Source organism: Styela clava, chromosome 15, assembly GCF_964204865.1.
Source record: "Styela clava chromosome 15, kaStyClav1.hap1.2, whole genome shotgun sequence".
Lineage (NCBI taxonomy): Eukaryota > Metazoa > Chordata > Ascidiacea > Stolidobranchia > Styelidae > Styela > Styela clava.
This window is the reverse complement of record NC_135264.1, coordinates 4,854,695-4,870,012: the sequence shown is the minus strand read 5'-3', so window position 1 is coordinate 4,870,012 and position 15,318 is coordinate 4,854,695. Positions and strand designations below refer to the sequence as shown.

The 15,318-nt window shown below is 36.1% G+C and overlaps 2 protein-coding genes and 1 long non-coding RNA gene across 3 annotated transcripts; all 3 read right to left on the bottom strand.

The window, feature by feature from the left end:
* Positions 1-786: 786 nt before the first annotated feature.
* Positions 787-3,057, bottom strand: LOC144432458 (uncharacterized). Its single transcript, XM_078120599.1, has 2 exons — positions 2,058-3,057; positions 787-922 (listed from the first exon to the last, which is right to left on the bottom strand). Exon 1 carries the CDS (start codon positions 3,055-3,057, stop codon positions 2,065-2,067), a length of 993 nt encoding a protein of 330 aa, XP_077976725.1. The 3' UTR covers positions 787-922; positions 2,058-2,064.
* Positions 3,058-11,221: 8,164 nt separating this feature from the next.
* LOC144411871 (uncharacterized) lies at positions 11,222-13,720 on the bottom strand. The gene is made up of 2 exons (XR_013468937.1): positions 13,620-13,720; positions 11,222-13,515 (listed from the first exon to the last, which is right to left on the bottom strand). It is a non-coding gene; the product is annotated as an uncharacterized LOC144411871 (long non-coding RNA).
* LOC144411804 (uncharacterized) lies at positions 13,713-15,028 on the bottom strand. The gene is made up of 2 exons (XM_078109404.1): positions 14,833-15,028; positions 13,713-13,997 (listed from the first exon to the last, which is right to left on the bottom strand). Exons 1-2 carry the CDS (start codon positions 14,992-14,994, stop codon positions 13,713-13,715), a joined length of 447 nt encoding a protein of 148 aa, XP_077965530.1. The 5' UTR covers positions 14,995-15,028.
* Between the last annotated feature and the right edge of the window lie 290 nt (positions 15,029-15,318).

Genomic DNA, 15,318 nt, shown 5'->3' with positions numbered 1-15,318 from the left:
TTTTTATCTAATTCGTCATAAAAGTAAGAAACCATGTCAAGAATCGCATGATTAGTAGAGTGCTTTTTTTGGAAACCGAATTGGGATTTGTTTATAATGCTATGGTTATCTATAAATTGTATAAGTCTGGTGTGTAGAAGTTTTTCAAATACTATTGTTATGGCCGAAAGAACTGAAATAGGTCGATAGTTGGATGCACATTCTTTTTGCCCACTTTTGAATACAGGAGTAACTTTGGCAATTTTCAAGCAATTCGGGAAAATGGTGCAGTCTATGCAGGCATTAAATAACTTGCAAAGCATAGGGGACACTATATCAGCAGCATTTTTTAAAAATTTAGCTGGTATATTGTCATACCCAACCGCTTTACCATCCGGTAGCATTGCTATAGTGCTAAAGATTTCATTGAATGTTGCTGGTCTAAGAAATAAGGATTCTTTCACTGGATTTTTGAGATTAGTCGAAAAAGACTCATTAGACTGAGGTATACTTTCAGACAGTTGTGGCCCTATAGAGGTAAAATGATTGTTGAGATAGTTAGCAATGCAGACTGGATCACATACCATCGACCCATTTTCAGTTTTTAGCTCTTTGATTGCAAGTTTTCTTTCTTTTTTGATATTGGCCAAGTGTCCTATCAACTTCCAAGTAGATTTAATATCACCACAAGTTTGTTTAAATTTATCGAAGTAATATAATTTTTTTGCTTTAGTTATTAGGGTTTTTAATAATTTACTGTAAGTTTTGTATGATCTATGTTGAATATTGTTACCTTTTTTGAAGTGGGTTTTGTACATTTTATGCTTCTTTCTAATAGAAACATGAATCCCTTTGGTGAGCCAAGGTTTGGCTAGAAATCTGGCTTCACTCCGACTTACTGCTTTCAAAGGCGCATGAGCATCAATAGTTGTCCGAATTATTTCTATGAATGTTTCAAATAGAGTATTCAAGTTATCACTAGTGATTTGGCAATTTGAGATTGGGCTAAGAGAAGATTCTAAATTGGTTCTATAGGCATCAATAGAAAAGTTTTTCATATCTCGTTTCAATATTTTATCTTGATCTTGACCCCCTTTAAATTTTGAATCATAGACTGTGCAGAATTGTGGATAGTGATCACTGATGTCACTAAGAATAATGAAGCTCATTAGGTCAAATTTTATCGCATTTGTAAAAATATTGTCAATTAGTGTACTGGATGAACGAGTTACCCTTGTTGGCGAGGTAATTAAGGGCAGTGACAAATTTGCTAGGAGCATATCAATGTATTTCATAGTTGCCAGATCTGTTGTTGGACTTAGTAAATTTATGTTGAAATCTCCTAGTAAGATAAACAATTTCTTTTCTTTATTTAAATTTTCTAAACTGTTGGATAATTTTTCTGTAAATTTGGGAATGTCTTTTCGGGGATGTTTGTAAATTATTCCAATTATGAATGTAACAGTTGGACTCAGTTTAAGGTTTATCCACAAATCCTCACAGTCTGGGTGATTCAAATCATAATCCTGAGTTTCAGTGATGACTAAGCCTTGCTTCACATACAGTCCTACTCCACCAGCACTTGTTTTGGAGGGCTTATGAACAAACTCGTAGTTCTGTAAGGAGATGTTTGAGATTGGATTAATACCAAGTCTCGTTTCGGATATCGCAATGAGGTCAGGGGGGGTAATAAATTCAGATAGTAAGTTCACTAAATTATCATGGTTTTTTTGAAGAGACCGAATATTTATATGAAATGCAATAAGACAGTTTTTTTTAAAAGATTTACTAGTTGTTTTTAAATTTGGCACTTCTACTTTTTTACATTCACATCTACTTATTTCATGCAAAATTTTAGAATTGAACGCAAGTGCACCATGAATCTGATTAGATGACTGATGGGGCAGTGATGCAACTGAGCACGGTTGGCAAAAATGGGAGCATTCAAGATGGAAATTGGACCCACATATCTCACAGGTTAGTTTTGGTTGGCACGATATTAGTAAGTTTTTACATGAATAACATGTTAGTTCGGTATTGATTAACTAGGAAAATAAATGAATAAAAGGTACACTCACATATAAGTTATTGAATTTTAGAAAGGTCATCTTCGTAACGAATGTTCAAAGAGTTTTTGATCTCAGCATTTTTCTTCACAAATACTCTCCCATTTGATGTCCAAAGGAACTTATAGCCGCAGTTGTTTTTTGCAGCTCGTGCTCTAAAATACAAGTCCTTATTGAGGGCTGTCAGATTTTCAGCAATGAAAATTTTTGATGGATTACTGAAAATGGTATTCGGTGTCATTGAGCGTAGAAATTTTCGTTTTTCAAAGATTTTGATTTTGTTTTTCCGGTGTACAAATTTGGCGATTATAGCTGGAGATCTTGTTTCTTCCCCCGTTGTTGGCATCCTATGAGATACAGAAATATCAGTGGCTTTGATGTCGACACCTATCATCTTCGCAATGTTACAAACAATTTCATCTGTGTCCTCATTTTGTTTTACAGGAATCCCATGAAACTCAAGATTCTCCAGACGTCCCCTTCTCTCCTGATCTTCCACTTTTTCTGAGACATAGAACAAATCGTCTTCAAGATCAAATATTCTTTCAAAGAGATTATCAATTGTTTTTTTGTTTTCAATTGTTTGTTTTTCTAAAGTTTTATTTCTTTCTGCCAGATCATCATACATTTTGGTGTGGAATGTCTGACTTTCTTTAATTTCTGATAGTTCGGTTCTAATTTCCCTCATGGATTGGCCCAGATCATTAAGAATATCCTGAATGTTAGGTGTTATGGGGGTGAGGATGTCGGAGTTGCCTGAGTGTTCCAGGTTTTCCTCCAGACATTGACCTATCATTGCTGGCAGTTGTAATGTTATTGCATTTATGATGTTCCTTGATATAACAGGCAATATTCCACTCACAATTTCATTGTATTGTGGCGAATCGGTCTTGGATATATATTCTTCAGATTGAGCCTCAGCCTGTTGTCTTATTTCTTTTGGTGATTTTGTAGATGATTTTTTTGCTTTGCGTGGTGTTTTTTCTCTCGGTGGTGGTATTGGTGTATTCATTGTTCAAATGTTTAAGTAGAAGCAATAGCTATTAATATATTATACTTAGTCAAACAGCGAATCTGAAAAGCTTAATCAAATAGCGAATACAGGTTTACGTACCGTCTTACCGATACCGGTACCGTAGTCCGTTACGGTACGTACCGGTACAGCTGTACAGGTACGATATCGGTAGACTAGTACAGTATTACTGTACTAGTTGCATTAATTATATTTGTTTAGAGTGTGTGCCTGCATTGAAATTAAGTTTTTGTAATGAGCCAGCATGTCTGCACAGCTGCTATGCCTTTCTGATTTTTCGCTGTTTCGTTACATTTTTTTGGAAACAACATTTGCATAAATACGTATGGTACCGTATGCAGAGGAAGGAACTTCACAAAAATTTCAACATGTGCAGCAGGTTAGTGTACATAAATCAGTAAATACAGAAATATGCAGAGGAAGAGACTTTACAAAAAGGATAAGTGTGGCTGCAGGCATTCGATCCCTTCCTTAGTCTGTTGATGGAATGCTAGCAGACGAATCTAATAACAATTCAATGCAGCTTGACTCGTGTTTCAATATTTTATTAGCATGAAAATCCAGCTTCCACAGGACAAAGTCCAGAAATAATGCAGTAATGTCATCAAACATGAAATATTGTGTTCCGGTTAAATGCTAATTGATAATTACAATGTTGAAACTGCGGTAACTGACATTGAATTCGGTGCTTCTCTGGCAGATTATTATAACAAACTGTGTAAACAAGAACATAACAATTAATTACCTTTTCGTCAAAACAATATGCAACTGAACTCAATACCAGTACCGGTACATATCCTAAGCTCATATTTATACATGCAGATTCAAACAACAAAATCTGACACTAGAATAATATTAATACAGCCATACACGTCTGAACTATACAGGGACAGCACTAACTCGTGTTACAGGCCAGGGACAGGAAATGACATGATTTCCAGAACATTCTAACTATGACGTCATAAAATCTCGCCTGTCAATCATTAAAGACACTGCTGCAAACCGCTGCAGTAACATGGCTCTCCTGCAAAACAATAACTACCTACTATGTTTTGCAATTATACAAATCGACTCTAAACCTAACTCAATGAACACATAAAATTAAACAGAGTAACATTAAGAAAGAAACAGCACTATTTACACATAGATTCCTTACAAAATCTAAAGAAAATTACACTTGCGGAACCAACTCTCAATAATTACATATGGGATTAATAACTAGTTCGCCGATTTATCGTTTCCTCTATCAAACAATTTTCAGTTTCCTCATCAGCTTTATATAATGAGCTTTTCCAACTCTGAACTTGTTGCCAAAGAAATTCTGGTCCTCTTAGCCAGCGAGAATCATACAGAAGTTCTCTTGCACTTATGCCTCTTGAGGCGTCATCACTAGGATTCGCAGATGAATCGATGTAAAACCATGTATCAGATTTACTCAAATCGTGTATCTGTTGCACACGGTTAGCTACGAACACATGAAATCTTTTTGCCTCATTATTTATGTAGCCGAGAACTACCTTGCTATCCACCCAATGAAAAACACTGATGTCCTTATACTCGAGCTCCCGAACAATTAGATCACTCATTTTTGCTGAGATCACAGCTGCAGTCAGCTCCATTCTTGGTATTGTGATTTGCTTCAACGGGGCTACACGAGCCTTTCCCATAACAAAACTGCAATGAATCTCACCCCGCTCATTAGTCAGTCTCAAATAAGTACACTGGCCATAACCAATTTCACTGGCATCCGAGAAACTATGAAGTTCAACAGAGCTGATACGGCCAAAGTCTTCAGGTTTATAACAGCGAGGAATCTTCAGTCGCTCCAATTCTAGAATTTCATTGCGCCATTTTTCCCACTTACATCGCAAATAATTAGGCACTGGGTCATCCCAGTCATATTTTTCTTTGCAGAGTTCTTGTAAAATCATTTTTCCTCTTAAAACAACTGGTGCTAAAAATCCCACAGGATCAAAAATAGAGCTCACCGAAGAGAGGATGTTTCTTCTAGTAAACGGAAGATCCTTTATTTCTATTTTGAACTGAAAATCGTCGGATTCAATACACCAGACAATACCCAAAGTCCTTTCAATTGGTAGAGGATCAACTGTGACGTCCAGAGTTTTAATATCCTTAGCTCTTTCATCTTCTGGTATGGATTCAAGCACTTCACGGTTATTAGATATGAATTTATGCAATTTGAGGCCAGCACTGGCACAGAGTGCTCGACTCTGTTGAATTAAATCAACTGCTTCTTCAACTGTAGCCACAGACTTCAGCCCATCATCCATATAGAAATCCTGTCGAATATAGTTAGCTGCCGCTTCTCCGTATTCGGCTTCTCCTTCATCAGCACATCGTTTTAAACCAAAGTTTGCACAACCTGGACTGCTGGCTGCTCCAAATGGATGACTTTTCATTCGAAATTCTACGATACTTCTGTTAAAGTTGCTATCTTCCCACCATAAGAACCGTAGGAGATTTCTGTCTTCTTCTTTTACATAAAACTGGTGGAACATGGACTTAATATCGCTTACTACTGCAATAGAATCTTGCCTGAATCTCCACAAAATTCCAACCAAATTTGACATTAAATTCGGACCCTGCAAAAGGTAGTCATTTAATGAAACACCAGCGTAGACCGCAGAGCAATCAAATATAACTCTGATTTGATCAGTTTTCCTTTTATGGTAAATTCCAGAGTGAGGTATGTAGTTAACTTTACCATTGAGCAGCAACAATTCTTCATCTGGGACCCTTTCGGCACAATCTCGAAGTGTGTTTTCCATGAATTCAACATAGTCATTTTTAAATCTTTCGTCTTTCAGTAGTCTCTTTTTAAGTTGGAGCAGTCTACGCAATGCTAGTGATCTATTATTTGGTAATGAAACTTCCCTAGACTTTAAAGGCAGAGGCATTTCGAAATGACCATCATTGGTTCTGACTATATTTTCTGATAAAATTTTCAAAAATCGAGAGTCATCAATGGAAAGCTCGCTGTATTTATTTTCACGCTCTGTGAATTCTAGCTCCAGCATTCGCTGTAGATGGTGAGGCTCAATAATTTCTTTTGTCTTTGTCAATAAAGCAAATCTGCATGTTACTTCAGGATAAATATCTACATCATGGTTGCTTACATCAGTATCAATCAGATGAGAAACAGCTGGTTTGAGTGAAGACCTCCGCACTGCTCCAACAATTCCCCAGCCCAGAATTGACCTTTGAGCATATGGCTGGTCATCATGGTCAGCAATTATTTCTCTAGGTCTCAGTACACTAGGAATGTTGTTCCCAAGCAATAATCCAACTGGAACGATTGGATGATATGGTGGAATTAGATCAGCAATTTTTTCTAAATGAGGCCATGCCCTTGCCTTATCTGGTGTGGGTATTTGTGATCGTCTAATTGGAATTTCTTCTCGAGTGTACACCGGTGGCAATCCTATACACACTTTACGATCATAGCTGAGCACTTCCAAACATGATACTTTTCTAGTTGCAATGGCCACATTGCTTTTGAACATTGTTGATAGAGTTATGCTGGTTTCGTGTCCCTTGACACCAAGTTCTTCCTGGACCTGATGACTGATGAAGCCTGTATTAGATTGCTCATCTAGAATGCAATAAGACAAAACTTCCTTACTATGATCACCTTTATCTCTGATCCGCACTGGAAGTATCATAGATAAGTCACATTCGATGTCATGCAATTGGTCAATCTTGTTACTGGTCGTAGTGCATAAAGATGTGGTCTCCTCTGACGTCTTTTGTTTTTCTGCTTGATGAAAACAAGTCATATGAGTTTTCTGGCATATTTTGCACTTCGCCTTATCTTTACAATTTCGTGCAAAATGACCGCTTCCCGAGCCACACGCAAAACAAAGATTGTTGCTTAGAATGAATTGTTTCTTGTCCATCCTTGATAAACTAATGAACTTCTCACAATCTTGGAGAAAATGATCCTTATTACAAAATTTACATTGTGATTTACACTCTTCTTTTGTTGAAGTGGATAGCACCACAACCTTGGATCTTCTGTTTGACATATCGGCTTTGTGATACGATGTTCTAGATTCTTTTTTGAGATCACTCAATTCTGGAATGTTGGCATTCACTGCTTGATCGTACACAAATCTTACAAGAACATCAAAAGATGGATAAGCATTTTCATTTTTCTTTTCTTGTTTATACTTTCTAACTTCAATTCTCCACAAGTTTATAACGTCATATGGCAACTTTGCCACAATATTCGTATTTTCTTGGGAGTAATCCAGAATACCCAAACACTGAAACCGCCTTTTTGCAGCCAGAAGTTGATTTAGGAAGTCAGAAAACCTTCTTATGCTAATGGGGTCATGTGGTGCTATATTGGGCCATTCTTTCAATTTAGTAGCAAACGCTTTACTTATCAAATTTGAATTCCCATACATTCGCTTCAGCTCCTCCTTTGCCATTACATATGCATCTTCGGTCTGAAGTAACAAATAACCTTGCACAAGTTCTTTCGGCTCACCGCTCAAATATTGGCTGAGCAAATTCAACTTTTGTTCTACACATGCCGCTTTGTTATCAACTAAACCATTGAATGCAGTCTCCCATGATGGATATTTAATAATTTCCCCAGTGAATACTTCAATTTTGATTTCTGGAAGTCTATATTGAGCTCGTCCTCTATCTGCTGATCTATCACATGTTGTCTTAATTCCACTGGAAAAGGGGTGATTGTTGACAATGTTTTGACCATTGAGCTGGCTTAGCAAGTTATCACCTTGTCTCACAGTAGAATACAGGTTTTGTGGAGATAGTAAATTGCTCATTGGTGCATACCCATATGAAAATGGAACACTTTGCATGGCATTTTGTGTGTAACATTGACCGTCGATTGGAAGGTGCTGCACGACAGAATTTACAAATTGTGGATGTGATGAGCAAATTACGGTTGATGGTGTTTGCAAATGTCTTGTTGAACCAGAAACAGAATAAACATAACTAGCTGATGTTGGTAAAGATGGCTCTCCGTGACATATTGGCAACTTGGAAGCCCCATCTAATTTCCGTTCGGTTAATTTCAAAGACTTGGTACTCTCTAATTGTGATAGAGATGGCTCTCCATGGCATATTAGCAACTTAGATGTCTCACCTAAATTTTGATTGGTTACTTTCAACTGCTTGGTACCTTCCAGTTGTAATAGCAATGGCTCTCCATGGCAACTTGACGACTCTGGAACCTTACCAGAGTCCTGACTGGCTATAGCCGAGAGCTCATTACTTTCCAGTTGAAGTTTCACTTCTTCTTCATCAAGAACAGATAGGCAGGCTTCATTTACTTCAATTTCTCTTCGAAGCTTAAGATTGCTCATTGATGACTGGAACTCCTTCATTAGTATATCCTCCTCTTGCTGATACTTTTGCTTTACTTTCAGGTCAGCAAGATTTGTTTTATATTTCAGTCTAAGTGAAACAAGGCTGGAGTTGCTTTGTTGAGAAATTGAACTTTTTTCTTTTTTGTGACTGCAATTAGAGCAAGCAGAACCAGCAATTGAGAGTGCATCATCCTCACCTTTCATCTCATCAGTTAAATGCTGAACTTGTTTGGAAAGGCACCTTAAATCCACATTGGGTATATCGCTCATTGTTTCTTCTATTTCTTTTGACATACCACTCGAAGATGCAAGCAACTCGGAATTGACATCAGAATTGACATAATTTGGATTGTCAGCTGTTGGTGTGAACTTTGATATTCCTTCTTCTCGGTTGTCTTGACTTGCCATTATTCTGTTGACTGTTATTGTTGTTAATTCTGTAATTATTCCTGATTACTCGAATCTGACAGTTCAGCAGACCTATTGTCAGTTACTGTGGCTGCAGGCATTCGATCCCTTCCTTAGTCTGTTGATGGAATGCTAGCAGACGAATCTAATAACAATTCAATGCAGCTTGACTCGTGTTTCAATATTTTATTAGCATGAAAATCCAGCTTCCACAGGACAAAGTCCAGAAATAATGCAGTAATGTCATCAAACATGAAATATTGTGTTCCGGTTAAATGCTAATTGATAATTACAATGTTGAAACTGCGGTAACTGACATTGAATTCGGTGCTTCTCTGGCAGATTATTATAACAAACTGTGTAAACAAGAACATAACAATTAATTACCTTTTCGTCAAAACAATATGCAACTGAACTCAATACCAGTACCGGTACATATCCTAAGCTCATATTTATACATGCAGATTCAAACAACAAAATCTGACACTAGAATAATATTAATACAGCCATACACGTCTGAACTATACAGGGACAGCACTAACTCGTGTTACAGGCCAGGGACAGGAAATGACATGATTTCCAGAACATTCTAACTATGACGTCATAAAATCTCGCCTGTCAATCATTAAAGACACTGCTGCAAACCGCTGCAGTAACAATAAGGTTTACATAATTATCCCGATGGAGAGAAAAGCCTATAGAACGGCTTAACCATATTGCGAACCACAGCCTCTTGTCTGGTTACCGGTAAGGTACCATTCCAAGTCTGGTATGGCTGTATGGGATTAGTTAGTTATATTGTTCAGTTTTATCAATATAAATTGATCGATAGCCTACTCACCTATTTTAAAAATCAAATTGTTGCAATTTGCAGATGTGAGAATGAAATATATGACCAATGTACAGTCAATGACGTAGGTATGTGCCAAATCATATCAAGTTCATTTACATGTTTACTCTTACTGCATTTGCAGTCAAATTAACTTATTCCATTTTTTTGTACGCTTGCACAGCTGCAATGTTTATGCTCATCTTTTAGCCTTTTTTCATTACAGTTCTGCGGTAAACAACATCAATATGCTAATAAAGAAGCATTACAATCTTTCCAATAGTGTTCAACATGTTATGAAATATGGTGGTCGCGGTTTCATCAATGCAAAAAATATTTGCCGGTTTAACAGCGTGATGCAATTATTGCAAATAGTTTTCGTGTCCATATATTTGAGCATTGCTCTCTTGTTTCAATTGATATTTTTGTTACCATTTTTTTCATTACTTGTGTAAATACAATGTTTCATGCACGACTGAAATAAAATATCTGAATCTGACTGGTGACTGTCAGGAAGCATTTGAAATCATTAAGCGCCTATCGACGTCAGCTCCTATTCTGGCTTTTCCATTGGTGCAATGGGAATTTATTTTGGACACCGACGCGAGTGGCACTGAAACTGGTGCTGTATTATCACAACTGCAAGGGGGAGAAATACACGTTATAGCTTATTTCAGTAGGACTCTATCCAAGACGGAACGGCGGTACAACAGAGAAGGAACTGTTTGCGGTGATTCAATCAGTCCTTCATTTTCGCCATTATTTGTGAGGCAGACACTTTATGGTTCGCACTAAACATGGTGCCTTTAAGTGGCTGTTAAATTTCAGAGAACCAGAAGGGAAGGTGGCTCGCTAGATTTCTACACTGTTCACATATGACTTCAATATTGAACATCGAGCAGGGCAGGGACTAAACTTGGCAATGCAGATAAACTGTCTCGTCAAACCAGACTCTGTAAACGCCCGGACTGCCCAGACTGTTTATCTACTTCACTGGACCCTGATATCAATAGTAGTAGTATCACCTAGTAGTAGTAGTATCACCTAGTGAGTGCAGTGTTATTCACTTCCCAACCAGACTTCATAGGTGACAGCTGATGTGCTGGTCACCCAGTTATTCGTTCCTCGGATTATCCACACTGACAAAGGTCGAGATTTTGAATCTCGGTTGTTCAATGAGATGTTCGAATTGTATGATATTGTCAAAACGCATACGACACCATATCACCCTCGTTCTGATGGACAAGTGGAAAAGTTCACTCGAACTATTCAACAAATGCTTAAGCCTATGATACACACACAATTCAGATCTTGCAATCAAGAATACAGGTTTGAATAAATTATGAATCAATTAATTCTCGGAAAAATTTATTAAAATGTCATATGAGTATATGACAATAAAACAAGAGGGCAATTATCAAATACATGTTAAACCGGTACGATAAAGCCTTACGAACTCCAGATCAGTGGTTCTCAAACCTTTCATGGTCCGTGGCACCCTTTCGGAGGCTTTTAGCACTCGCGGCTCCCCACTGTTCATCAATCCAAAAATACGAGCAATGTACACTTTACGCGCATTCGAAATCTAGTCCATCTTGATTTAATTTGGTAAAACTGAAGACAGCGTAACTGTCATCCAATTCGCTTCTCCTGGGAATATTTGAAAATTTATTTTTCTGTGTCTAACATTTTTACGACGACTATCTCGCAGTCTCGTGAAACTGTCGAAAGTATAATAGATCAACCCTTTTCTGAACGTCAGACGGCCTGTCAACCAACTACAAAAGTTAGCTTTCCTAGAGCACAGAGATATACTACTTATAGTGGTATTTTGGTAGATAGAAATCACATTATGATCAAATAATTTATACACAAGTGAAAACACCATGTGACTGGAAATAGTCCTTCAGTTATATTGAAACTAAGAAAAACAATTTTCTTATAAATGGAAAAGTATGCAAACGAATTCGAATTAAAAACGATTTTGCGCTTAGTATTGTGGTTTTCCTCCAAATTCTCTTTGCCCCCTCCAATTTCCTGTGTCCCATTAGGGGTGAAATATCGTGTCCCAAAGACCCGCATGAGAAAATTTGAACAAATAAAAGTAATAACCATCTTGACGTACGAAAAATATAAACTTGCTTGATCATTTGCTTACAGTCAGGAGCATTTTTGCTTACAAAAATACCAACAATTTAGAAAATCGACCCATATAACTATTCCAAGTCCAATAATAACTCAATGTCACCACAGTGAAGACTGTGAAAATCATTGGCGGGCGATCAGAAGCTGCGTAATTTATTTATTATACCAACTACAACTTAGAACTAAAAATATTTAAAATATCAGCAAGTTTTGTGATGTTTGGTATTATCATTAAATATATAAGTAATACTTGGTAAGCAAAAATTCAATGATTAGAAGGGAGTTAAATATTGTATAATATTTAGTCTGTATGAATGCTGAAATTGAAAACTATTAGGAAACTTCACACCATCTGGAAGATAAAGAAATTAATCTTTTTTCACTGTCAGTAGGCTATATAGTAATAAAAATCTTGTAAAAATTAAATTAAATTTACATATTAATAAAAATGTTTTCAAAAATATTTGACCATGGACGAGGCATTGGGTTTATTCTGAAACATGAAGATAATTCAACGTAACTGTTTTTTTTCTTTCAATTATTGAAATGCAGTAAGCATAAATTATACACAATGTTCACTTTTGAGGCGGGAATGAGAAAAATACCTATATTTTCGAATGCAATATTAAGTCACACGCGGACTGAGCAAAATCACAAGTGAGCGTAATTATGCCGTTCTCCATATAGAGCAGTGGTCGGCAAACTTCATGTACTTGCGGGCCAAATATACACATTTCCGGTGTCGCGCGGCCCTCAATATTTCCGCCTTCAAACAATCACTTCATTAAACTTCAAATAATAGTGCATTCGCACCTTCTATTGCTATGTTAAAAGTCTGCAAGAATGAGGCGTATATGTGGCCTTTTATAATATCTTATCAAATAATACATCGTTTTTGTTTACTTATTATCAATGTGAAGGATGATGTTTCTATGGCACATTGCCCGCGGTCGTCCAAATGACGATCTGACAAGCGAGTACGAAATTTATTCTAAGTGTAATGCATTTTAGATGAAGCAATATGAGCTTCCGAGCGTGCAGATTACACGTTTTGCAGTGTCGCACAGATGACGAATTTTTGATGAAACTTTTCATAACGAGTTTAACATTAATTCCCTTAACTAATATCTGCGATGCTGATCGGGCATATCGAACAAACTGGTTTTGAAATGCGCAAGAACGAAAAATGTTCTCGCGTCCAAGCACTTTGTCCGTTTCCAAGACATTTTTAACTTTTCTTTTAAAAATCAAAATCATCTCGAGCGACATACAACTGATGCTACTTATTACAAAACAAGTGCCGTACAGCTGCATTTGTTAACACATAAATCCGTGTAAAGACTAGTGTAGTAGAATAATAAATTTAGAATCAATTTTTTGTTGTATGTAATAAACGTCAGGTCGTTCGAGGGCCGCAACAAATTAGCTCGCGTGCCACAGTTTGCCGACCGCTGATAGAAGAGCACAGGATGTCACTAAGTCAAAGTTTTTGCGAATAAAACTTGCACGTCATTTGGTGGTTTCATCCCCGAAAAAACTTTTTGCCCTGTTACGGGGTCAAGATAGTTTTCCAATTCAATGTGTCTGATTACTTCAAATCCGTCCATTTTCGAAGGTTCTTTCAGAGCTTTATTATATGTTTGACATCCTACAAGTTTCTCAATTCCCCTTTGTTTGGCAAGAACTGTAGATCTAAATTTCAAGAAAATAGTAAAGTTTTAATATCGATATGATGATAATAACATTAATGAGTTCAAAAAAAGTTGTATCACTATAAATACATTTACTGATCTTACCTTTTTATAAGTTCAGGCATTAGTCCTTTCCTTCTGTAACTTGGATGCACAGTTCCCATTCTCATCTCCCAAAATTTTTTGGTTCCAAGAATCTCAGATAATTGATTTACTCCAATTGCCACCATGAGCTTTACACATATAAACATATATATTGTTTAATACATTTACGGGCAATATCGCAAAAGAAGATTCAAAGTAAATTGAAGTCAAAAATATATTTTCTACCCGATTTATAGTATCTGTCTTTTCACTGATATGTAGTGTTTTATCATATTTTATTTTTTCATTATCGTCGTGTTCCACATTGATGACAACTCCACGTAATTTAGCATCTATATCACTGAATGCCCCGAGTGAATTTCCTTGCTTTAAGAAAGACTGAAATAAAATAGAGTATTATATTTCTATAAAAGCAATCAATGTTCTCATAACGAAAATATTTAATAAATTAATTCCTTGAAGTGATTTGGTAAAATAAATACAGATTATTTTATTTTACTAATACCGGTATTAACAACGTAGTCGATAAATTAGCAATATATTTATGTAGTATATATTCCATGTTTACCATGGATTTATTGTGTAATTAACCTATAATAGAATAATAAATAAAAGTATTAATATTAATTAATTGAAATTCTTACTATGGCTAATGCTCTTGCAGTTAGCTGTTCACCTAGTTTAAGTAAATTTTTTTAACAGAACTACTATTTAGGCTCTAGTATTCTAAAGATTACAATAACAAGTGATTCATTATAAACTCTATGAAATTCTTTGGAGCGAAAAGGAGGCTTGGACAGGTAAAGTAAAGACCCCGCATTTACTGTGGAATGTTTTCTCACAAACAGAAAATAGGTAACTGTTCTTGCTAATGATAATATACTAATTACCAGTGATGACGATCACTTTTATTTGTAAGTTTGGGTCAATAGACAAACAATTCGGTATTGCACAGAAAGAGACCCTAGATATCTACATAAAATATATCATAACAAGCGAGTAGCGGTTACGTAGTTTACGCAAAATGGCAATCAAATGCCTTGTGGTGTATGTAATAGAAATTTACCAAAGTTTTCCTTGCCTATTTTATCAAAAAATAAAACTTGGGAGTTATTTTTGCCTCATGTCTATAGTAGTCCTATACGTATAATATAAATGAAGGTGCAAATATGCGTTATTTGAGGAAAATAACATTTGCATCTTTGTCAAGTACCTCTATCCGAGGATAATATGCAGGAATCGAGTCTTCCTTCGTCCAATTTAAATATACTCCCAATGAGAATGTAGATGTGAAATGTTCTTCGATCAAATTCCTGACAGCGCATAGATGTTTTACGCTTAGAAGTTTGTAAGTGAGATTTGTTATTGATGCCATAATATAGATTTATCATAAAGTAAAAGTTACAAACAATTGCTAAAATTTGCCTTCATTAGAAAATTTGGATGAAATAAATAATATAACAGTCTGTCAACAATAATATGCATATATAATAAATATCACATATTTATATATATATGTTATTTTCAATATTGATATTATATAATTTTTCTCAAGATAATTTTACAGTCCACTCTAACAAAACATATCTGCACTCTAATATTCGCTAAAAGGGCCAAGCACACTCGCAAATTGCTTGGTTAACAAGACATGCTGCTGTCAGATTTTCCAGACCTCGCAATTGAGTGGAATACGCTCGTT

What these genes read in the sequence shown, in the direction of transcription:
- LOC144411804 (XM_078109404.1), bottom strand. Translation starts at nt 14,994, where the DNA reads ATGGCATCAATAACAAATCTCACTTACAAACTTCTAAGCGTAAAACAT. An exon ending in CATATTATCCTCGGATAGAG is followed by an intron (nt 13,998 to 14,832) that starts GTACTTGACAAA and finishes ATTTTATTTCAG; the next exon opens with TCTTTCTTAAAGCAAGGAAA.
- LOC144432458 (XM_078120599.1), bottom strand. Translation starts at nt 3,057, where the DNA reads ATGAATACACCAATACCACCACCGAGAGAAAAAACACCACGCAAAGCA.